Source organism: Salmo trutta, chromosome 13 (assembly GCF_901001165.1).
Source record: "Salmo trutta chromosome 13, fSalTru1.1, whole genome shotgun sequence".
Lineage (NCBI taxonomy): Eukaryota > Metazoa > Chordata > Actinopteri > Salmoniformes > Salmonidae > Salmo > Salmo trutta.
Genome location: NC_042969.1, coordinates 69,511,365 through 69,537,278, shown reverse-complemented (window position 1 = coordinate 69,537,278; position 25,914 = coordinate 69,511,365). Strand labels below are relative to the sequence as shown.

The 25,914-nt window shown below is 42.3% G+C and overlaps 1 protein-coding gene across 10 annotated transcripts in view; it reads left to right on the top strand.

Moving 5' to 3' along the window:
* LOC115206443 (kin of IRRE-like protein 3) overlaps positions 1-25,914 on the top strand; it is a 210,138-nt gene that overhangs the window by 161,922 nt on the left and 22,302 nt on the right. For 7 of the 10 annotated variants that reach the window (XR_003880797.1, XM_029773455.1, XM_029773458.1 and 4 more), the window contains exons 4-6: positions 1,146-1,315; positions 6,810-6,960; positions 15,231-15,336. Coding sequence is in view for 9 of the 10 variants with exons in the window: in XM_029773455.1 (XP_029629315.1) it covers positions 1,146-1,315; positions 6,810-6,960; positions 15,231-15,336 (427 nt within the window). In the remaining variant the exon portion in view is untranslated. The remainder of the gene's footprint in view (positions 1-1,145; positions 1,316-6,809; positions 6,961-15,230; positions 15,337-25,914) is intronic. The other 3 variants (XM_029773460.1, XM_029773456.1, XM_029773454.1) reach the window with 1 other exon arrangement.

The following is a 25,914-nucleotide window of genomic DNA, read 5'->3' as shown; positions in this document are numbered from 1 at the left end:
GTAATAGCTACTGTAAATTGGACAGTGCAGTTAGAATTTAATATTTCTGACATTATCAGATGTCTATGTCCTTGGAAATGTTCTCGTTACTTACAACCTCATGCTAATTGTATTAGCCTACGTTAGCTCAACCGTCCCGTGGAAGGGACATCGATCCGAAGAAGTTCCATATAGCTTAGTAGAACCCCCATTATCCATAAAATCATTCAGCAGTGTAACACACTATCCATAGTTCCCCCTTTTTCATACCAACCCTTGGCTGTTTGACAGAAGACCCCCGCCACCCTCTCTAATCCGACCCTCTCACCCTTGCAGGCGAATATGCCAGCTGCTAGTAGCCTTTGATTTCATCATGCCCCAGATCTGCACTGTAATGAGTGTGCAGGCCAATCAATAATTCACTGGAGTTGAATAAAAAGTGGGTGATCAGCATGTGTGTAGAAAGCAGAATGTAATCAGTGCCAATCAGGGGCCTGCATTCTGCATCCACCACGATCTTCCTCTATCTGTCTTTTTTCCAAACTGTCAATTCTATTCAAAGTTTTGATTGCCCCAATTGCCTCCATGTATGGACATGTGAAAGTCATGATTAAATTGCAGCAGTGTCTGTATCATCCATTCACATTGTCAGTAACAGCACAAAGCTGAACTGTGCTTTGGATTTCTGAGGCAGCTTATTCTCATTCCATTGTTGCTTACAAGCGACACATATGACGTGACCAAAATCTGCCCAATATTCCTCTGACATCGCTGCATCAGTGAACATGGACACAAGATATTTCAATTTCGCAGGAGAGAAAAAGAAAACAAAACTGAAACCACTCACCTCGCCTGTCTCTCACAAAGCTGTATTGTATTTGAAGAAATATCTCTGTCCTTGCCTCGCACAGGTATTATTTAAAAAGAGCGAACAGGCAGTTTTACACATAGTCACACAGCTGCAGACCTCACCTAATATGAACCTTCTTCTGTCCAAGACATGTCTTCTATCAATCCAATGGATTAGTCTGAGGCTTGACCAATACCTTTATCAGTGAACATATGACACTCTGACCTGAAAACAACAGTTGTTGTTGTATACAAGTATATGCCATTACATGTTTATAACATAGCTAGAACACAATGCCTTTCTGTTTTCTCTCCAGTGCCTCCTGAAGACCCAGTGATCAGTGGTGGTCCGGTGGTGAGCTTGAGAGCAGGAGATCCCCTAAACCTGACCTGCCACGCTGACAACGCCAAGCCAGCCGCATCCATCATCTGGATCCGCAATGGAGAGGTCCTCAATGGAGCCATGTACTCCAAGGTAAGCATCAAGGTGTGTAATACACAGTTTGTTTTTTAAGGTTAGAGGGAGGGTTGGGGTTTTTGGGGGTGAAGTGGTTAGACAGTTACCCATTCCTGTAGATAGAAAGCAAAAGCCCTCATTCATTACTACCGGCAAAGTGAACCAAACACTTTTTTCCTCCATGTAATAGGTTATGTCACTCATCAAATTCCAGTTGACGTTAGTCAATCCTTCCCTTGAAGTTTGTTGTGAATAGCCACTAAGGGCTCCTGACTGGCGCAGTGGTCTAAGACACTGCATCTCAGTGCAAGAGGTGTCACTGCAGTACCTGATTCAAATCCAAACTGCATCACATCTGGCTGTGATTGGGAGGGTTGTGTACAATTCTCCCAGTGTTGTCTGTGTTTGGCTGGGGTAGGTCAGTATTGTAAATAAGAATGTGTTCTTAACTGAGTTGCCTAGTTAAATAAAGGTAAAATAAAGAGCACTAGCCATCTGTGATGGGTGATTACTTGTGCCATCTGTAAACTGTGTCTCAGCCTAGTTTGATTGGAATAAAATCTCCTGAAAATCCAAGGTCTTCCCTGGGATATCTAAAGAATGTTTGTCCTCTTCGCACAGCTAATGCTTCTACTCAATCAAGCAGATGGTAGATGACAAGAATGGAAGTTGCTGACTCTCGAGCACCTTCGCTTTCTCCTAGGTGCCCTGCTTTCTCTTTTCAGTGGCAGGGTCCATAAAGAGATCCTTTCAGTCACTTCTCTGTTGGAGAAGCCATCCCTGATCCCTGCCAACCAAGGGTTCAACTCAACCATCATTCCACCACACGTAATGCCACACAACACTGCCATCAGACCTCTCTGGCACTTCAATGACACTAACTCGCAGGCTAAACTTGTAATGAACCCCACTGTGTGAATTTCCATATAAACGAGGAGAGTGAGCGGGAACCAACTCTCTCTCCGCTGTCTCATCCCATTATCAACTTTTTCCAAAGAGCAGATAAATTCTATTGATTGGGCTAGGATACGGCACAAGCAATTTGAATAAAATGATTGCCGGAGGTGGCGTTTGCTAATAGTAGGGGGACAGTGTGCTTCCTGCCTGCACTTCCTCTTTCTGAAACAGCAGCAGCAGCGATGTGGGGACATTGTAGCCCAGCTGATGGATGGCAGCAGCAGCTGAGCCATGCAGTCTCTAGACACAGACCTCCTTCATATCACTACCATTAAAAAGAAATGTGTTCAATTAAAAGCAGATGATTGTCTCCTGAATAATGGAGCTTTTGAGAGGATAATTGGCCGTCCTGCCTCGCCCCATGCCTCGCTCCACACCCCACAGATGATGGGAGGTAATGTGGCCAGATGTACCAGAGTGAGATGGGAGTTACCTGATGATGGCTTCCCAGGATGGCTTTGACCCCCATAGGTCTCAGAATCCCCTCCCTCAATATCCAAATGGATCCATTATCTACCATTTATCTTTCATTAAGGTGTTACTTTGTGGTAAGTTATTGGACTTGGTATGGTCTTACTGTATGAAGCAGTTATTAAAAATATCTGGGTATACTGCATGTGAATGGGATTGAGTATGGGATTGACCTGGTACCTGCGGATGTACATTGTTGTACTCGTTACAAACGTTGTGAGGAGGCCTAGTAGAAGCTTTAGATGGTGGAAACATCTGAATTTGAGAACAAGGTCTCATATCTAAACCCTAACAGTTCCGTAGTCAGTTCGATTCCCACGGGGGACTAGTACTGAAAAGTATGAAAATGTATGCACTCACTACTGTATGTTTCTCTGGATAAGAGTGTCTGCTAAATGACTAAAATGTATAATGTAAATGTAAACCCAAACCACATTTCAGTCAGCTCCTCATGGATGGACTGAGGAAAAACATAAGGGGAATAACAGTAGGAACAGCCACAGGGAGGGAATCTATTGCTCTGTGAAACATTCAAATGCATGACACAAAAAAGGAAGTTCTGCTTATCGTCCCTCTCTTCCTCCACAGATAAGTTTCCCTGCTCATTCCTCCCTTACTCCCCCACAAACCTTCAAAGACGCTTCTTTATCTGTCTTTCAATTTCATTATTTTCCTCCCAACCTTCATCTCAGCAAAGTTTTCTGTATAATTAGAGAGATTTCCTTTTAAAAGGTAATGCTCACCACCAAGTGAGGCTCTGGAAAATCATCCCGGGGAAAAGAAGCTAATTAACTTTAGAGAGTGTATTATACATGTCACATTTTTCACATTCAAGAGACAGAGTTCCCAGTAGTTGATCTGCATATTAATCTATAATACCCCTTATTTTTTCCAGTATTTATATATTACTCGCTACATTTAACCTGTTTCAAATCATTAAAAAACGATCAGTCTCTCTCTCTCTTCCATTGTTTTTCTCTCTTGTCAATGTAATTAACCTCACTGGCTTTGTGCAAGATATATTTAAACTAGGCCTTAGGTGCACTAAAAGAGTAATATAATTAATATTGTTAAACAGAATTGTAGAAAATATCTGACTTTCAGGTAGTAGGATTAGATAAGTTAATCAAATAAGACCTCTTTAACCCCATGATCAGAACAATTATGTAAATATATTATTTTCTCTTTTGTAGAAATAGGTAGTACAAAGCTTTTGCAAAATATCTTATTCCTAAGTGAAATTAATATCCAGTATTGAGATTTGAAATGAGCTTCTGGTGTGGTCTGCAATTTAAAAAAAAAGCTGATTTAATTTAACCTGGAGCTACGTTTCAAGTTTGGACATATCAAAGGCTCGTTAGATTAACAGCAGAATATTAATGTCAGCCAAATTATTAGACATCCCTCTGAGCCTCCCTTCATATTCCCTTTCACTGGGATTCTAACCTAAACTAATCAAGGAATTTCAGACATGCCTGCAAGGTGAAAACTGTCCATCTTTTATTTGAATAAGCCTTCCTGTTAATTGTAATAAACAGAAAAACAATTAGTGTAAAGGTTAGGTGAAAACAATATACAGCCTGTCAGAATTAGATTATTTACTTTAAAACTTGCAGGTATTCCTGAAAAATCAAAAAAGCTCCATATTTATCAGTAGAAATGTAACCAGCATTATCACTATACTATACGTTCTCCCATATTCACTCAATATGACCTTCTACTGTCTCTGCCCCCTTATCCCATATCTTGAAGAGCAACTTTCTCATTCTCCATTTTTCAGTTACTTTCTTAACTTGGGAAAGGTATTCTCCTCACATGCTCCAGGCAGTGATATGAGAAATCATCAATTTATAATTCAGGCTATTTTAAAACAGCTAGTGCTTGGGTGTTGAGTTCTATGCTGTAGCTGGGCCTGTACAAGATGAATGACATCAGACAGGTCCAGAGCTATGAGAGAAACAATCCTGATGGTGTCAGAAAGGATATTACATTGACACATCCAACAGCTGACAGCTAATATGTTCTGCTTTAGGGGTGAGTTCCAGGCCTTTTGTAGCCTGGTGAGATCTGAGACACTCTTCACAAAGGCATTTTGTTTTAATGCAAATGCAGAAGAACAATATATGAATGTACAGTATCTTTACGCTATTTTGCGTATTCCTTACATACCTATTATTTCACTCCAAGACAATAGTATTTTTTCTTGGCTAGGTACAGGTAGCACTTGAGTAAATGAGGGATACAAATTATATTGAAAGCAGGTGCTTCCACACAGGTGTAGTTCCTGAGTTAATTAAGCATATTAACATCCCATCATGCTTAGGTTCATGTATAAAAATGCTGGGCAGGCCATTATTTCGGCCATCATGGCTATGCTCCCATAGGATGACAATGCCCCCATCCACAGGGCATGAGTGGAGACTGATTGGTTTGATGAGCATGAAAATTATGTAAACCATATGCTATGGCAATCTCAGTCACCAGATCTCAACCCAATTGAACACTTATTGGAGATTCTGGAGCGGCGCCTGAGTCAGTGTTTTTCACCCGCATCAACAAAACCCCAAATGATGAAATTTCTTGTAGAAGAATGGTGTCGCATCCCTCCAATAGATTTCCAGACGCTTGTAGAATCCATGCCAAGGTGCAAGGAAGCTGTTCTCGCTCGTGGTGGCCCAACGCCCCATTAAGACATTTTGGTAGTTTCCTGTATTTCTTAAGAAGATGTATAGTCGTTCACTGGAGAAAGCAGGAAAGTAGGATGATGAAAAGGCATACATGTACTGTATGTAAAAACCTCCAAACTAATATAATGCCAGGTTCCTTAACACTTTAATATGCAGTCAGTGTGTGGCATATCTAGCTGTGTTTCTGCTATTATCTGCTATTATCCGGCAACCTGTCAATAGCGTTCATTGTGACATGCCTTAATATCTAAGGATTACTGCGGCTAAAATATATATTGTCACCTTTGGCGAACTGACAGATGATTATATACAAGGACTTGTGGAGAGCCGGTTTCAGAGGGTAGCTGTCAACTTTCCTCCCACGTGAGTCATAACCTTGGTTTGAAAAGTATATATATAGTACATCCTCAAAGAAGTTCTCATCAGAGCTCCTCATAGTGCTGCTGTAAATAAAGAGTTTCATCACAACCTATTTGTTTGTGAATTGAGTAATTAAATTGTGAATAAACTGTAGAGAAATTGCAGAGGAGCATTTTGTTTTGCGGTTATAGTGGGACACACACACACACACACACACACACACACACACACACACACACACACACACACACACACGCACACAAAGCATCAAAGGAGTTTATATAATGAAGAGCAACATGTCCTAACTTGGCCTTGCCTGATATGTCCTCTATAGCTGGACCTCTATAAGTGAAAATAATTTTTTTTTGTTGCTCATATCATAGTGTGGAACCGGCAGAGCCAAGAAAATGATATGATATTGGAAGAGATTCTACTGTGAATCCCAGTAGTTTATTTGTAAAGCTAACCCAGGGGTCGTGGAAATGGACAGTATCTTTGTATAGAGCACCAATAGAGTATTATTTGAAGCAGTATCAGTCTTGACATTGTGGTTGGCCACACAGTGCCCCTTGCATGGCCAATTTGTTCTGGTGGGTGAGCGTGCACTGTGGCATGGTGGTTACAGGGCTCCCACAGTCCTCCCTGAGCACCAGGCAAGGCAGAATTGTACCGGGTGGCCTCCAGATGTCTCTCACAATGCGAGTAGGGCTGCAGCTCAGAGGATGAGCACTGAAAAGAAGATTGATTTCCTTTGTGGTGTATGACAAGCCATGCGCCAGAGCACAACTCTCCAGTCACACAAAAGAGGGTCAGAAACAGATTCCTTTTCTCGGATCAATCAGCCTTGGAGCAAGACTACAGGCTTGAGCATGCCAGGGGTTTATTTGTCTGTGTTGTCCACAGGGGCATCCAGGGTATTCAGGTAAATTGCTGCATTTGCGTTCCAGGCCTTGAGTTTAGATTTATGATGTTATTCAGAATGTTCCAGTCTCTCCACTACCACCTCATCGGTGAACTCTAAACTCTTTCCTTTTCTCTTTTCCTCTCAGACACTGCTTCGTGATGGAAGGAGGGAGAGTACGGTTAGCACCCTCTACCTGTCTGCATCCAACATTGAGACAGGCCAGCAGATCATCTGCCGAGCATCTAACAAGGCTGTGCCCAATGGCAAAGAGACCAGCGTCAACATCGACATCCAGCGTGAGTTTCCCCTCCTCTAAAGGCCTATAACCTGGTCCCTGAAAAAACATTAGTGTGCCCCTGGATATTTCCCACCACAGTATCAGCCCCTGACTCGATGGATAATATGTTTCTCTATGTTTACCATTTCTACTTGGAAGAGGTATTTTGAGCACAAAGAGGCCATTTTGACAGTTGCAGTTATAAACATCTAGATACATTTGAATAAGCTCTGATGCATATGCATAATTAGTTTTGGGTTTGCATTTCTTGTGTGGGTTGGTATGAGATCACCTTGTTGTTTCCAGTGATGAAATATCACTAGACCCGTCTGTCTTAAGTGAATGGGATTTTTTCTTTGCTCCAACAATCTTTCCGCGGCATTATGCACATATCCCTGGCTCTTTTATTTCCTCTTCTATGCTATAAATCTTTATGACGAGAGCATGCACAATTCCTCTCCAAAATAGGAAAAGTAAGCCCAGCGTGTAAAACACATTGAGCTTCAATTGTCAGAGAATCTTTTTCGATCAAGAACTATTCACAGTAAGAGTTTAATTCTGAACAAAGGGATTTCGCATCAGTCCCCTTCAACACCATTAAGTACGACTAATAAAGCAGAAAATGCTATTTAGAGATCCATTACAAGTGACGGCTCCATTCTTTTCATTATGTACGCCACGAGAGGCGCATTCCGGCTCAATGCCAGCATGCAGACGAATGGAGGCGCCGGTGTACAAATGATTAACAGTTGTTGGTGTTTGCATCCCTCGCAGTTTGTTCTAATGTTTTTGTCATGCAAAGTGAGAGGAAGTGTGGTGTGATTGTGTGAAACAGAGAGTAGTGAGGAGCTATGTTACGATGGCTCTTCCCTCCACGCTCCAAATGGGGTTCCTGTGGTTGTGACACAAGGCTTAACAAAGGGAAGGAGTAGTTGCTAACAAATAATCCCGGAAAACAATCTTTCCAACTTGCAAAACTGGGGCTTCAACAACAGCTTTTCACAGGGTGAAGAACAAATGAGTGTGAGCAAGAGGATATTGACTAGCGTCATGTTGCGTCCAACTCACCTTTTGTGTTACCCCAGGCCTCCCACTCACCTTCTGCCACTCTCCACCTCCACCTCCACTCTTGGCATGTGGACAGGTAGCGAGGTGGGTGTTCCTCACCTCTGTCTCCGGTGCTCATGCTGAAATCCACACTAATTAAGCCGTACAAGAAATAAAAGGCACTTTAATTTATGTTTGAGTCATTGGTGCTGGGTAGCAATTTAATAACTTCCGATGCTGACTCATTTGATTATGGGGTTCATGCCTCGGCAACTGGATATGAAACCCTCAAAATACACTGTTGAAAATATCATTCAGAGGAAAGTGAGAGCGATGAATACAAAGCTTGTGTGCAATGAAATACATATTAGGAGGTGGATGGTGAAAGTTTAAACACTTGCTAGAGCTTATAGAATTAGATTCCAATGAGCATTTATAGACAGCCTAAAGACCACTTGAGTGTGAATACAGACAAATCATTTTCTAGTAGAGGAAGTGTGCAAAGAGAGGTATCCATCTGGTTTCCGATTGCTACAAGAGAAAACGGGTGTTGAATGAATAAATGATGGAGCGATTGGCTAGGTAGAGAGAGGTAGACATGCACCCTCTTTCCCCCCAAACCTCCCGTTGACTGAGTAGTCACCACAGAGGTGCTGTTCACCTCTCTACAGGGGTGCAGTGTGTAGGACAGGGGGCAGTAAATATTGATGAGAGACAGCTCTCTGCTCACAGAACAGGGAGGTACCTGGGGGAGTGAAAGTGGAGAAAGGACCTAAATAAATACCTTTCCAGCCCTTTCATACTGAAATAGACACACACATAAATGTAAGACTAAGTTAAGCCATTTTGCAGGAGGATGCAAATTCAACATTTTATTTTTGGGGCCCCCACCCAGTACCACCAGATCAAGGCTAAGCTAAGAGAATACATGACCATGTTCCCTTCAACTCTTGAGGGTTGCTTTAAACCCCTCAAAGCAAATATTCCATTGGGCCACACACAACATTGAGTCCTGAATGGCTAACTTAATAGTACAGTTGCTGTGTTACCGAAGCAAACTCAAGATGAAAAGCCTGGAATAACATACATTACAGCCATTTGTGTAGTCCATGTCAAGTACTAAGAAAAAAATCTATGCGTGTTGCCTTTGTATGTTGTATCTCATATGTTATGACTGGTGAACAAGTGTTCCCAGGCCCCTCCAACAAAGGCTGGCAGTATCGATGCCAGTTCCAGGTGAATGAAGGCTATTAGTCCTGCCTAGGCTTTCATGAAGGCTAGATACAGTACATAGAGTCTTTGAGGTGCTGGTGAAGCAACTACACATCCACACACCATGTCCTATTTTAGTTAGTCTGCTCCCCCTGCATGGAATTCTCTCTGGAACACTGAGTATTTATCAAATCAAATCAAATTGTATTGGTCACATACACATGGTTAGCAGATATTACTGCAAGTGTAGTGAAATGCTTGTGCTTCTAGTTCCGACAGTGCAGCAATATCTAACATGTAATCTAAAAATTCCACAACAACTACCTAATACACAAATCTAATTTAGGTTGTGCTTTTGATTTATTTATCTATTTCAATGGAGGCCAGTTACGATGGGAGAGGAGAAGAGAGGATCGTGGTGGAGAGGGTTGATAGTGATCTTCTGTCACAGTAATATTTTACGGTCATGAGAGGGCATGTGTCTGTGTGTGTGTTTCAAAGACGGGAAAGAAACAGAGAGCAAAAGAAAGAGAGAGAGAAAGATTGTCTTCAGTACCACAGTAGCCTAAGTACTGGCAAGATAGGAAATGTTTCTCTATGTTTAAATGCTATTGAGAAAGAGAAAACATGTTTCTCAATGTTTAAATGCTATTGAGAAGGAGAGGAAGGATGTGCGTGAGCACTTGTGTGCGTGTGTCTCCACGTAATAATTTTAGTGATTGTCTCCGATCCCTTCATTTAAATTTGACTAATTGGCGTTCTGGTTCTATGTGATAATGTCAGCTACAACAAAAGTAATAAATGTTTTTGTAGATTTAACTCTGTGGATAACTTTTATTTTGGACACCTTTCCCTTTTAAAAGCTTTACTGCACAGCGTAAGCCTGTGTCAAATCCAGTCTAATTTTGAGTAATCTAAACATTACCCTAAAACTTTACTGCACAGCGTAAGCCTGTGTCAAATCCAATACATTTGTGGGCACTATTTCCCTTTATCATCACTTTAATTGTCACAACTTCTTCCGAAGTCGGCTCCTCTCCTTGTTCGGGCGGCGTTTGGTGATCGACGTCACCGGCTTTCTAGCCATCGCCGCTCCATTTTTCATATATCCATTTGTCTTGTTTCCATACACACCTGGTTTTCATTTCCCCAATGAAGCTACTTGTATTTAACTCTCTGTTTCCCATCATGTTTTGTGTGTAATTGTTTCATGTTATGTGGTGTTAGTTTACGTGCTTTACTTTAATGTTCCATTTTTTGAGCACGTTTGATTTATGTAGTGCTCTCGTTTTGGAACTATAATAAAAGTGCGCCTGTTCATTATACTCTGCTCTCCTGCACCTGGCTTCGCCTCCAATACAAAATTTGACGTTAATGTGCTTGTGAATTACATTGGCCTCAGCATTTTCAGCTCAACACAAGTTCATACAGAGTTATCTGACCTGGAGGTTAAGCATATTAGTATCTAAACATGCAGGAGGCAGGAGGCAGGGTGAGTTCAGGACCATGGACAGACTGCAGACTTTAGTTGTGCGAGTGAGTACATTAGTTCACGGTAATTATTTGATAGCAGAGTTAGCCCATGGTTCTCTCTTAACTACACCATGACTTTGGGCATTCTTTATATTGTGCTCTGTAGACTTTTTTAGGGTAGGGCAAAGCCTGAAAATCACATCCTCCAACTCTGAACCAAAGACACCATATAGCAAGCCTCATGATAATATCTTCAGCCTGGCTGGCTATGTGTTAATCTGTCTGTTGAGCTGCATCCAACATGTGTGCACGGCATCCCCCACACAAGGGGTGGGGTGAGGGTTAAGGCTAACGTGTTTGCATTGCAAATAAGTCGAGCAGCGGCAAAGTAATGCCATTTGTTGAGACTAATTAATAGAAAACATGCAGATGTGTGGTGGGGGAGGATTTGTGTTTGTTACCCAGCTCCGCTTCATGCTCTCGTTGCCTAATCGAGCACATAATGACAAATTGATCTGGAAAAAAGAGAGGGAAACATGGGTTGGAATTAGTTTTGGCCGGTAGTTCGAGTATGCCAGAGGTGTAAGGATTTTATCATAAGGATTACAATTGGGAGCAGTGGCCTGAATCTGGATTCATTGTATTGTTACTTATATGTAAGGTTTTGAATGGAAACCAGTAGCATCTGTACCGTCACTCAACTAAGCTATGCCCACCAGCCTCAACTGTTTTCTCTTCAAACTTTTGAAAGTAAACCATGTGTCGGATCTACTGTTGAACCTTCCAGGTATACTTGAAAATGTAAAAAGCCCAAACATATGGCCTACAGTCGGAATGGCAAAACATATGCCTGCATTGTGTGAGTGGGTAAATAAATGCATGGTGTTGGCTTTGTGTGTTAGTCAAGCCGTGAACCTGCAGTTGTCTGCCCCTGTGTGCCCGCCTCCAGTAATACACTGGGCCAACCAGCAGGCAGCATCAATATCCGCATTGCTAGGGATATGCCACTGCCCTAGTTGTGAATAAACAGACTCCCCATCCTTCAGAACCAGCCGTTGCTCCTGGAGGCTTATCCTCATGGAGGAACAGCTGTGTACCCAAAGAGAGTTGAAATTGAGCTTTAAGAAAGGGAAGAAAGCAATTTACGTTGGCACCATCTCTGGGAAATCTAGAGAAGTTGGCTGATTGTTCAAAAACGCCATCTGCTCCTCTCTTTGAACTTCCGATCAAAAGCTGTCAGCAAACTACACTGTCTTCCTCTTTTTTTAGCCATGCTGTTGTTGTCACCACCACTGCCATCATCACCAGCGCTGCTATTCCCAGCTCCCCTCCCACCATCTCCATTTCACTCTCACGATTAATCTGAGGACTTAGCGCCCCTGCATTTTGATGGGCCTGTCGCGTGAAGCCTCAAATGAGCTCACTCCCACTCATGCATTTATACATCAAAGTGACAAACAGACTTCTTTATTAAGTGGCTGTGTCTGTCTGCATGAGGGTCAGGGGGCGGCAAATTGGCATCCAGAGATCCCATCCCAGAGTCCCTCTCATCGGGCGTTTTGGCGGCCGTCACTCCCTTCCCCCGGTTCTCCAAGGACAGAGCTATCCAAACAGAAGAGCCAAGTCGCTCATCTTATTCACTTACAAAAGACATAATGGCATTATGCCTCAACGTCTCATAAGCGAGAGACACTCGGGTGCTTCTCTCATTCAGGGAGGGTCAGTCTTCACAGGATGACTGACTTGAAAGAACTCCCAATCAGTAATAAAATAGACAGCATTGGGCCAAGATGCCCTCAGACCTCACTAGCTGCTGAACATTTTTAGTTTGGTATTACAGAGTCCAAGCACGCTATAAGGATAATGTTGGCAAGGTAGTAGGCCCATGGAAAAGCTCCCAACACAAAGCAAAGTAGCAGGGTAGACTGCCACCACCTCTACATGTGCCATTCTGCCTCCGCAGTTCCCTCTGCCTGCCTCTTTGTCCACCCAATTAGCTGGTCTTCCAGGATCCAGCATGTTGTTCCTACCTTCATTGGCCTGCAGGAGACCTGGCACGGGTGTGTGGGTTGTTGTGTATTTGTAAGGGGGCATAGTGCCCCAAAAAGTCTAGGGAGCAGATGAGGGGTAAGCATGGCACCTGGACCACCCTCCCTCTGGGGTGCGGTGGCAGCTGAGCTTGCCTAGAGCAGCTGCACAGTGTATTTCCCCTCCATGCACACACACACACACACACACACACACACACACACACACACACACACACACACACACACAGAAACACACACACATCATCACACATGCATCCAGGTCCCCATCCAGGTCCTGTGTGGCTCAGTTGGTAGAGCATGATGCTTACAATGTCAGGGTTGTGGGTTTGATTCCCATGGGGGACCAGTAAGGAAAATCTAGGCACTCACTACTGTAAGTTGCTCGGGATAAGATTGTCTACTAAATGACTGAAATGTAATCTTCTTCTTACAACGCTGGGAGGATTGGGCTGAGCAACAGCAACCTAAGTGTTCTCTCTGCTAGTGGCTGTGCCCACAGCCCACGACTCTGTAACCGCTGAATCCAAACAACTGGGCCCCTGGATGTTACATTAGTGTAATTGCACATTGAGACAGGACACCATCCAAATAGATGTTTGCTGCACCTGCACCAAACCCACTCTAACCACTGGGATCTCCCTATTTCTCTCCATGATAAATCAACTGCCATTTATGCTACTTTGCTGATGTGCCTAAGGCTCTCCAAATTACATAACGACAAATGTGTAATTATTCTACTTTCTCAAAGTTTAAAGCTAGGGAGGTCTAAGGTCTGGAGAGTCTTTGGACCTTTCCAGTTTGAAATAATGATGTTGTAACATCTTGCTACACATATCTATCATTCCTCATTCATGTATTCGTCTGTAGGCTGTAGGGTCAAGCCAAACTTATCATTGGAAACAACATCCTGCCGTAGAAACTGCAATCATAATTTTGCAGATTTTTTTTATAGAAATAAAGTAGTCAAAAGTTTACTTTATGTATCGTGAATAATGGTGAGTGAGAAAGTTACACAAGGTCAAAGATCAGGTTAGCATGCTTTGGGGGTGTGTTCTTTGACCCTCCATAACTTTCTCACTCATCATTATTCACGATTCATTCAAGATTATCTGTAGTCATGGTAGCATCCACATTAATGTAGAAGTGTTTAGAAACATATCCTATTCTTATTTACAATAAAAGTGTCTCCAAAATGACACAATACCTTATATAACATTCATTTTCTATTGGGCACAAAGTATGCTACAGTATGAACATGGGACCAAGTACTAAACTCTTTAGTGGTGTCAATAAATTTGACCTCTAAACATTTGAGAACAAAAAATATCCCTTGTTAAACAAAATCTCTTTCTCTGAGCAATTCTATGTATGAAATAATATAATTTCCCAATTTCATTGGCAAACAATAGAGCTCCGTATTTGAATTCTTTATTTTATACAGTCATTACTGCTCGTCTTTATCAAGGGTGTCAATAACTTTGGAACCCACTGTATGTATATATGATTAGTCATATAATTTATGGATATGCACTCAGAGAGAGAGCTTCCCTCTAGCTTCCATGCCACCCTCTTTCCCAGCAGAGTTAGATTTCATCAAGCAAAGTTTAATCAAGGACTTGATTGAATTAAAGCAATCTACATAAGCTAGATATGGAAAAAGCTTGGACAGTTGCCACAGTAGACGTTAAAAGGCAGTAGTCCATTTGGTTTGAAGCAGCGGACGTAGAGAAATGTGAGAGGGGCCATGCTCGTTGCTGCCGTGTTCCATTAGTGATATCAGGCAAACTTTGAGTCGCCCCATAATGTTCAGAGATGGGGCAAATACTGAAAGACCATTGCTTTTTTATCACTCAGACTGTCAGTGTTTGATGAGGCTTTTTGTCCCTCCAAACCCTTTACATACTTTACAGGCTATACCAATGGCCCTTTCATCAATGCTAGACTTCATTGAAAAATAGCTTACCTTAGTTGAAATGTTTTATCTGAATATAAAGGAGGACCAAAGTGGAAGATTAACCATTTGCCTTCAGAGATGAAAAGCGATTAAAACGTATCTTCAAAAAGAATGCTATATCTTTGTCATTTAGATACATTTAATTGCTGTTTATTTAATTAACATAATCTATGTGTTTGCTATTTTAAGAGCAGTTTTAATTGTGTCTCAGTGTTTATTCATTTTGTAATTATAATGGAGTGCTTAGCAGGCTGTTTCTATTAATCCTTATCTTCAAATCACCAATTACTGAAAAACTCATCAAGAGTTGCACTATTTGCTTTGATTTCCTGTGTTTTTCTGCTCTTTAATGTCTAATGAAAAAAAAAGTATAGGTAATGTATTTCCGCACCTGTGAAAATATATCATAACACAAGTTACTGTAGGGGAAATATGCTGGTCTATGGTAAATTAAAATGGCAAGCAAGTTTCTGCAACCGCCCTAGATTACTGTAAGGTTGTTACGGGGGTCTTTTCTAATTGGTTTTCTGTCTCTGGTGTGTGTCCATTCAGATTTGCCACTTGTCAATCTGTCAGTGGAGCCTCAGCCCATTCTGGAAGGAAACCTGGTCAAGTTCCACTGCTCAGCCAAGGCTAACCCACCCATCACACTGTTCAGGTGAGATGACCTACAGTTGAAGTCGGAAGTTTACATACACCTTAGCCAAAGACATTTAAACTCAGTTTTTCACAATTCCTGATATTTAATCCTAGTACAAATTCCCTGTCTTAGGTCAGTTAGGATCATCACTTTATTTTAAGAATGTGAAATGTCAGAATAATAGAGAGAATGATTTATTTCAGCTTTTGTTTCTTTCATCACATTCCCAGTGGGTCAGAAGTTTATATACTCAATTAGTATTTGGTAGCATTGCAAACATTTCAGGTAGCCTTCCACAATAAGTTGGGTGAATTTTGGCCCATTCCTCCTGACAGAAATGGTGTAACTAAGTCAGGTTTGTAGGCCTCCTTGCACATGCTTTTTCAGTTCTGCCCACACATTTTCTATAGGATTGAGGTCAGGGCTTTGATGGCCACTCCAATACCTTGAATTTGTCATCCTTAAGCCATTTTGCCACAACTTTGGAAGTGTGGTTGGGTTCAATGTCCATTTGGAAGACGCATTTGCGACCAAGCTTTTACTTCTTGACTGATGTCTTGAGATGTTGCTTCAATATATCAACATATTTTTCCTCCCTCATGATGCCATCTATTTTGTGAAGTGCACCAGTCCCTCCTGCAGCAAAGCACCCCCACAACATGCTGCCGCCACCCCCGTGCTTCACGGTTCGGAATGTGTTCTTCGGCTTGCAAGCCTCCCCTTTTTTCCTCCAAACATAACAATGGTCATTATGGCAAAACAGTTGTATTTTTGTTTCATCAGACCAGAGGACATTTCTCCAAAAATACAATGTTTTTCCCCCCCCATGTGCAGTTACAAACCGTAGTCTGGCTTTTTAATGGCGGTTTTGGAGCAGTGGCCTCTACCTTGCTGTTTGGCCTTTCAGGTTGTCGATATAGGACTCGTTAAACTGTGGATATAGATACTGTTACACACGCCTCTAGGAAGAGGGAACGCAACACCCTGCTACAACTCAACTCCCCATGGAGTGAAAGAGGTATGGGATTGTAGGTGCAAGTAAGGATAACAAAAGCAGAGAATTTACCATTTACAGGGAATTTATTCCTTCACACGGTAAATTTGGGGAAAAGGGGCTGAACGGAAGCAAAGCTAAGAAAGTAAATGTCAAAGCCCCCTCTCCTACCTACCCATTACTTACCTAACTTAGCACCACCTGGTGCACTAACCAAAATACAGAGGGTGGCCCACCCAGATCTTACCTAGTGTGTATAGACAATCAATACTAAGGGTTATGTATGCCCGCAGGACTCTTGCCTAAGCACTCCCTAGGTGCCTTCCCCCCTGGGAACAAATGAAACAGAATAACAAACTACTTCACATCAAAAACTGAGAAAAAACTAACTCAGGACAATAAAGAAGCTCTCTCTCTGAGCAACAAACTAACACAGAATATAACCAACAACTAACATAGTACATACCAAATCTCTTTCTGCGAAACAACCAACATATGACATAACCCTCAGCTCTCCTCTTACAAAGGAACACTGGCTTTTAAAGCTGGAGAAGGAGTCTGTAATTGGATATAGCTGTATCCTCTGACGAGAGGGCGGGGTCAGCTCCAATTAGCAATGGGGGCTGACCAATCAGCTGCTTGGGGGGAATTTCAGGAAGCCATTTCCTGAAACACACATACGAACAAAACCAGAACACAGAAACTGAGGAACGTAACAGATACTTTTGTACCTGTTTCCTCCAGCATCTTCACATGGTCCTTTGCTGTTGTTCTGGGATTGATTTGCATTTTTCGCACCAAAGTACGTTCATCTCAAGTAGACAGAACGCGTCTCCTTCCTGAGCGGTATGACGGCTGCGTGGTCCCATGACGTTTATACTTGCTTACTATTGTTTGTACAGATGAACGTGGTACCTTCAGGTATACGGAAATTGCTCCCAAGGATGAATCAGAAGCTTCTAAAGTCATGACATCATTTTCTGGAATTTTCCAAGCTGTTTAAAAGGCACAGTCAATTTAGTGTATGTAAACTTCTGACCCACTGGAATTGTGATACAGTGACTTATAAGTGAAATAATCTGTCTAAACAATTGTTGGAAAATGACTTGTGTCATGCACAAAGTAGATGTCCTAACCGACTTCCCAAAACTATAGTTTGTTAACAAGAAATTTGTGGAATGGTTGTAGAACACGTTTTAATGACTCCAACCTAAGTGTATGTAAACTTCTGACTTCAACTCTACCTATACTGTACATGCACAACTAATGTCTGTCTGTCTCCACCCCTCTCTCATGATAGTCTATATCAGATTATTTTCACTCTGAACTTGGTTCCTTGTGAAGACTTTGAACTTGCTGTCTGGGAACTTTACTCTAAACTCCATTACTAGTCTCTAAATGAAAAAAGTATCATAGCAAAATATATGTGGGCCAGACATCCTGCATTATGCAATGCCCCGTAATGAGAAAGAAAAACACTGAAACAAACTTCATATGATATACAAAGGTCCTCTCTGATAGATGTTGCTTATAGCAACACTTCAGTGTTGATGGCATTAATCACTGTCAGAGAATTCTTATGATGCCATGACACTATTAAATCTCTCATCGATTTGGAAAATATTCACAGAGCGCTATACTGAGGAAAATCTAATGACAAATGTCTGTTGAAATTACTTCCCAGTCATGTACTTAGAGGCTAATGAATGCATTGACTTGCATGGCTTTTGTTTTGAGATAATGTTGTCTATATACCCTGAAGATAGATACACTACGGTGAGTGGGAGAACAGCTGGTATTGTGTTGTATCTGATGAGGTTGACAAGGTTACAAGGTCTCATGTTAAAAGGGCAACATGGGAGTCAGAGTACTGAAGGAGGGCTAGTGGACATTTGTGTGGAAGGAGTGGGTTGATCTTCTGAACCTTCGCTGAACCCATGTCTTATTCTTTTTCGCAATCCTTTTTGGATTCTGCCTGACAACTGCAAGCACACATTGAGAGACTTGATTTGGAGCAGAGTTTTTCAATTCTCGCAAGAAATGTGAAATAGAAGTTATTTACTCTCATGAAATCTCACTTGGTCCTTGAAGAGGTGTAATGCCAAGGTGATTTGTCAAGACATGCTTTTCTGTGTGGGTTTTAAAACCAAGGGAAGAATAAGTGGAACAAAATCAATAGCGAAGGGAATTACCTGGCCGACACTGAGTCTGAAGCTGTATTGGGAAATGAAATGGATCTACAACACACTCACAAGTGGCAAAACAGAGACATTCCTTTGATGGATTCTGCCCTTTACAAAAAACAGATATCAAAGCAAACAAGACTTGTGTTTGACTGTACAGCTATACACCAAAGGCAGGTCTTCTGCTACCATCACTGTGGAAATCAGTCTCTATTGTAGTGGGACCCAGATCAACGTTCCGCTGACATGTCTACATTGAGACGACTTTTCCTTTGGCATGGGAAACCATGGGAGAATGGATTGAAAGAAGGAGAGGGGTAGAACTTCAGGCTGAAATAGGCACTCTCTAGAAGGGTTTCACTAGAGTTAGGGTCCAATACCACTTTGAGTTGAGTCATTTGCATCTGAACCCACACTTCACTTCTGTTCACAGGATTGTGAAATATATAACCTTTTTCTAATATGCAACAGTGCAGATTCATTTCTGATTCATTTTTTTCACACGTTCTCATAAAGAACCATAGGTTATTTTATCTCCAGTCTACCTCAGCCCAAATGGGGGAGTGTTGGACTGCTTCTGTCTCCCAGGGAGAGCTCTCCACTGGGGAGTTGACTGAGGAGAACCCCCCTTGTCCCCTGGAGAGAGTTACAGCAGTGCAGAGCAGGGAGCCAGCGGTGTGGTGTGGCCGTTAGTCAGCTCTAATACACCCTGTCTCTGGAGATCAGATATGGAACAAGGACAGGACAGGCCTTAGAGTGATGGCCTCTCTGCCAATCTCCCCAGCTCGCCACTCTGCCATCCCATTCTCCACTTCAATAAGCACTTCACACACAGACAGAGCCAAGGTAGCAGAGGAGGAGTCAATGACATGGTGATTTCTATTCTCTATGATCTGCTGTGATTGGCCGGTCTAGGAATCTTGCTTACAAAAGCGAATGGAAAGCACTATCCCTGAGACAGATATCTCTCAGGCAGAGCCAGAACTCTAACTCCTGGGGGGGAGAACATGTGTCTCAGGGATATTGCTGAGTAGAGTATAGGGAGTGACCTAACGTAGCAGGCATAGAAATACGCTTGAGCGGAGTTCCCATTTATATTTTTCAGAGAAATGGAACTTAGGTTTAAAATACTGTATCTCTGAAAACCAGATGTTAATGTTTTTTGGCGACTCCGTATATTCTAGATATGGAGGGAAGTACTGTTGGAAGTAAGTTTGTGTTTTGGTCTGAGTGTGTTGGTGTGAATAGAGGAATCGTAAAACAATAGAGCTGTTATGGAATCTTCATTACCTAATGGAAGCAGGAGGGGCAACCACAATACATCATATTCAACGCCATGGTGATAAATATACAAAGCTTTTTTTTCACTACTCAAAGCAGAGGAGGTCCAGAGAGGGACACGACAGAAGAGGAGTTTCAGGTCCCTCGTCTGCGCAATCTACCACGCGACAACAAACACATCCCTCTCCACACCCAGCAAACACCATCCCCAATTTTCTCCCCAGTTAAACAATTATGATGTTGTTGTCCATATTTTTTTGTCAGTTCTATCATCTACCTTTTTCTCGTCTGTGTCTCTGAGGTGGTTAATGAAGAAGTTTTACATTATGGCATTTTCCGTCACGTTGTTTGTGGGCACAAGCCACTGTTTGTTTTCCCCTGTGACTGGCTTTGTGCCACCCAGTGCATCCAGCCGACGAGAAGGACAGCGACAGAAAAAAAAAACAAAGCAACAGGCAAAGCAAATTAAATCCATCTTGTCTGCTCTACTGGCATAAACACTTTGGCTGAACACACTATCTTGACTGGTGCCATGCCACTAATGCCAGTAATGTTTTAGAAATATATATACAGTACCAGTCAAAAGATTGGACACACCAACTCATTCAAGGGTTTTTCTATATTTTTACTATTTTCTACATTTTAGAATAAAAGTGAAGACATCAAAACTATGAAATAACACATATGGAATCATGTAATAAACAAAAAAGTGTTAAACAAATGCAAATATATTTTATATTTTATATTCTTCAAAGTAGCCACCCTTTGCCTTGATGACAGCTTTGCACACTTAGCATTCTCTCAACCAGCTTCACCTGGAATGCTTTTCCAACAGTCTTGAATGAGTTTCCACATATGCTGAGCACTTGTTGGCTGCTTTTCTTCCCTCTGCAGTCCAACTCAACCCAAACCATCTCAATTGGGTTGAGGTCAGGTGATTGTGGAGGCCAGGTCATCTGATGCAGCACTCCATCACCCTCCTTAACAAAGCCTGGAGGTGTGTTGGGTCATTGTCCTGTTGAAAAACAAATGATAGTCCCTCTAAGCGCAAACCAGATGGGATGGTGTATCGCTGCAGAATGCTGTGGAAGACATGCTGGTTAAGTGTGCCTTGAATTCAAAATAAATCATAGACAGTATCACCAGCAAAGCAAACACACACCATCACACCACCTCCTCCATGCTTCACGGTGGGAATCACACACACAGAGATCATCCGTTCACCTACTCAGCGTCTCACAAAGACACGGCCGTTGGAACCAAAAATCGCAAATTTGGGCTCATCAGACCAAAGGACAGATTTTTATCAGTCTAATATCCATTGCTCGTGTTTCTTGTCCCAAGCAAGTCTCTTCTTCTTATTGGTGTCCTTTACTAGTGGTTTCTTTGCAGCAATTCGACCATGAAGGCCTGATTCATGCAGGCTCCTCTGAACAGTTGATGTTGAGAAGTGTCTGTTACTTGAACCCTGTGAAGCATTTATTTGGACTACAATTTCTGAGTCTGGTAACTCTAAGGAACGTATCCTCTGCAGCAGAGGTAACTCTATGTCTACCTTTCCTGTGGTGGTCCTCATGAAAGCCAGTTTCATAATAGTGCTTGATGCTTTTTATGACTGCACTTGAAAAAACGTCCAAAGTTCTTGACATTTTCCGGATTGACTGACCTTCATGTCTTAAAGTAATGATGGACTGTTGTTTCTCTTTTATTATTTGAGCTGTTCTTGTCATAATATGAATTTTCTCTTTTACCAAATTGGGCTATCTCTGTATACCACCCCTACCTTGTCACAACACAACTGATTGGCTCAAACGCATGAAGAAGGGTTGAAATTCCTCAAATTAACTTTTAGCAAGGCACACCTGTTAATTGAAATACATTCCAGGTGACTATCTAATGAAGCTGGTTGATAGAATGCCAAGAGTGTGCCAAGCTGTCATCAAGGCAAAGGGTGGCTACTTTGAAGAATCTCAAATATAAAATATATTTAGATATTTTTAACACTTTTTTGGTTACTACATGATTCCATGTGTTATTTCATAGTTTTGATGTATTCACTATTATTCTACAATGTAGAAAATAGTAAAAATAAAGAAAAACCCTTGAATGATTAGGTGTAACAGGGACCCTTGCACACATCAACAACTGACACCCACGAAGCGTCGTTACCCATCGCGCCACAAAAGCCGCGGCCCTTGCAACGCAAGGGGAAACCCTACTTCAAGTCTCAGAGCGAGTGACATCACTGATTGAAACGCTATTAGCGCGCACCACTGCTAACTAACTAGCCATTTCACATCGGTGACATAGGCATGTCCAAACTTTGACTGGTACTGTATATATATATATTTTTTACCTTCAAATGAAGGCAAGTCCGTTAAGAACACATTCTTATTTACAATGACAGCCTACCAAAAGGCAAAAGGCCTCCTGCAGGGGCTGGAATAAAAAATTTAAATACAGGACAAAACACACATCACAACAAGAAAAACACCACAACACTACATAAAGAGAGACCTAAGACAACAACAGAGCATGGCAGCAACACATGACAACACAGCATGGTAGCAACACAACAAGGCATCAGCACAACATGGCGGCAGCAGCACGAAACATGGTACAAACATTATTGGGCACAGACAACAGCACAAAGGGCAAGAAGGAAGAGACAACAATACATCACGCGAGGCATCCGCAACTGGGAAGGTACAACAGTGATGTTCTACCATGCTGTGATTTCATTGCCAGACAAACAGACACCCTGGTTTTATTTGAATTGTAAGGCACCAAACTGACAGTCACATCATCTATGCTCATGTCCCCTACCTCATGGCAGAGAGTATATTGAAATGTCATTCACAATGTTTTGAAACTATAGACAATGTTTTTGTTCTCCCTTCTAATATTGGGCCTTTTGTCATATTATGTCAAACAAAGAGACATTTCTGTCTATTTTCATATACACATTTAATTCAAGGAACATCAGGGTGCGATTTGATCAAAGCATCGTTATGAAAGTCTCTACTTTCCATTGAAATAAGTATTTTGATATATTCAACATTATGAAAATTGAAATGAGCAACATAATCTGTGCTGTGGTGTACTTAACCATGCCGATAATAATAATTTATTTTATATGTTAATGACATAGATAGCTGTTTAATTTGATATAATTCAGTTTACCATTGCTATCCCCTTAATCATATCAGTGAGAGAGAACAAGGTTGTTCTTTCCATGTTACACACTGATTTCACTGATATTGCCACATGCACACACACACACACACACACACACACACACACATGTACACATGTACACAAACACCCTGAGGCATACACCTGAGTTGCACCTCAATGTGTGACCTAAATCCCTGAATAGGTCCCGGTGGTAAGTGAGCTGTTGAGTAAGTTCTCGCTGGCCACTCTGCCCTCTCAGAGGAGTTGCAGGTGTCTGATGGATGCAGAGCTGGCTATGTTTAGACTCTCTTGGATGGGGACCAGCACACCAGCCGATCTCTCACACTCCCTGCAGGCACTAGCATTCTGTCTCTGCTCTCTCTGCACTGTGGACCTCCCAGCCCTGGCAGCCTCACTCCCTGCAGGCACTAGCATTCTGTCTCTGCTCTCTCTGCACTGTGGACCTCCCAGCCCTGGCAGCCTCACTCCCTGCAGGCACTAGCATTCTGTCTCTGCTCTCTCTGCACTGTGGACCTCCCAGCCCTTGCAGCCTCACAATCCAATTGGGAGAGACCTGCTGGACAAACTTCTGTGCTTCACTCACTTTAACTCCTCCAGTACTCTAGCGACCATACACTCTCAGTCACAGCCTGTGGAGAGTCATTCATCATCCGACACTGAGATTCAGAGGGCATTGATGATCGCTGTCATCATTGACATTGTCTAGTGAATTCTTATCTTCTATTCATAGACAGTGTGTTGTGAGACTTAGAAACCATCATCATCATTACTATAGTCATTATCATTATCTTTTATTATATATTTTGTGTACAAAATTGTTTTCTTGAGGGACAATACCTACAGAACGCTGTGTGTAGCTTACTGCAACGGTAATAATACCTTTTCCCAAATCCAGCACATTCTCCTCCAGGATCAATTACGTAAGGAAGGGACAGATGAGCCATGCATACCCATATGCCCTCATTTTTTTATTATTGGAAACACAGGTGTCCCTGTGCATATTAAGCTGACAGTGCTCTCAGCGACTTCATTTTTCACACAGTGAAAAACTAGCTCCTACAGTGTGGAAACAGTCTCCTCGGCAGCCCAATGTGCAGCAGAGAAAAATCAACTGGAGCCAATTAGAAAGGTGCTTCACTTCACTTGCTGAATGAATGAGGTCTATTCTCATTTAAATTATACTACTCATTTTAAGCATAGACCAAGGCTTCACTCATGGATAACAAATGAGTCCCTTATCCCTGGAATACTGCGAGTTCCCAATCCCTGGAATACTGCACAGTGCACCCTGTGCTCTTGGGTGAGAAAATAGATCCATGTTTTGTGACAGCTAGAAGTTCAAAGGTTATCTTCGCCCATATCAGCATGCAAACACATCTCTGTCTGGGCAAGGTGAGAGGTTTAGGAGGGTATAGAGTTGTATGTCCCAAAATACCTTGTAAATCTTCCAGAGAAGAAGCCCCATACATCCACTCATGCCTTGGCTCGCTTTAATAAATGGTCCCTGTCTCCCACAGCAACAGGGAGCCATCCAGTATGGCATGCTGAGCAAGACAGAAGCGATGACATAAGAAAAGTATTAACCCAGCAGTTGGGAGAAAACATCCCTCTGACAGATGCCTCCAACACAAACGGATGTTCTTCTCCCAATCCTGTGTCAATTGATTAACGTCGGGTGCCTTTATGTGCATACAGTATGTGTCAGCTGACATCGCCAGGGGAGGACTCTACCGTACAGTACGTTTCAGCCTGCATCGTCAGGGAAGACTAACATACAGTATGTGTCAGCTGACATCGCCAGGGGGGGACTCTACCGTACAGTACGTTTCAGCCTGCATCGTCAGGGGGGACTAACATACAGTATGTGTCAGCTGACATCGCCAGGGGGGGACTCTACCGTACAGTACGTTTCAGCCTGCATCGTCAGGGGGGACTAACATACAGTATGTGTCGGCCGGCATCATCAGTGTCTTGGGCATCATTAAAATGAAGACTTAATTTTATCAAATAAATTCCCTGTAATTATTATTACGTGATTAAACTAACTTAATCATGTAAACGTGGTTATCGAGGTAAGCTGGTCTGAAGATAAATTCCCAAGGTGGGGGATATATTCGGACGAGCAGAAAGGGGCTGTCTCATGACGCCAGATCAATGTCTGTGCTCATGGGGCGGGCTAATGATTTAGTTAATCTCCAAAGGGAATTGGAGCTTCCTTCATTAAACAGTTTAAAATCACATTACATAATTTCACAAATAGTTTCATCTTTACTCATTAATTTTATACAACAATTAGATGCAAGCCTCACAACTGAGACTCTTGTATAAACAGGGTTATGGTAATGTGGCTGTACTGTCTCTCATGAGTTTCACAAAATTGTACAAAACGGACCAGTTCGTAGCTGGCTACTTCATTGACCATTTATACATTTTCCAGAGCATGAATATTGTTCAGTTCTCAAGTTCTGTGAGGTGGAAGAAGTTCCTTTGTTCTCTCTATGAAAACACTCTCTCTTATACTCTGGCCATGAGGTGAGAACTCAAGGAATTTATGACCTGCCTAACAGAGCCTGGTGTAGGGGGAAGAGAGAGAGGGGGATGGTGCAGAGAGAGGGGGATGGTGCTCGCTGTACCCAAAGAGGGCAACGTCATGACACTACCATACACTACGTGTCAGCTGGCATCATCAGGTGGGACTCTACCGTACAGTACGTGTCAGCTGGCATCGTCAGGGGGCACTCTACCATACACTACGTATCAGTTGGCATCATCAGGTGGGACTCTACCGTACAGTACGTGTCAGCTGGCATCGTCAGGGAGCACTCTACCATACACTACGTGTCAGTTGGCATCATCAGGTGGGACTCTACCGTACAGTACGTGTCAGCTGGCATCGTCAGGGGGGACTCTACCATACACTACGTGTCAGTTGGCATCATC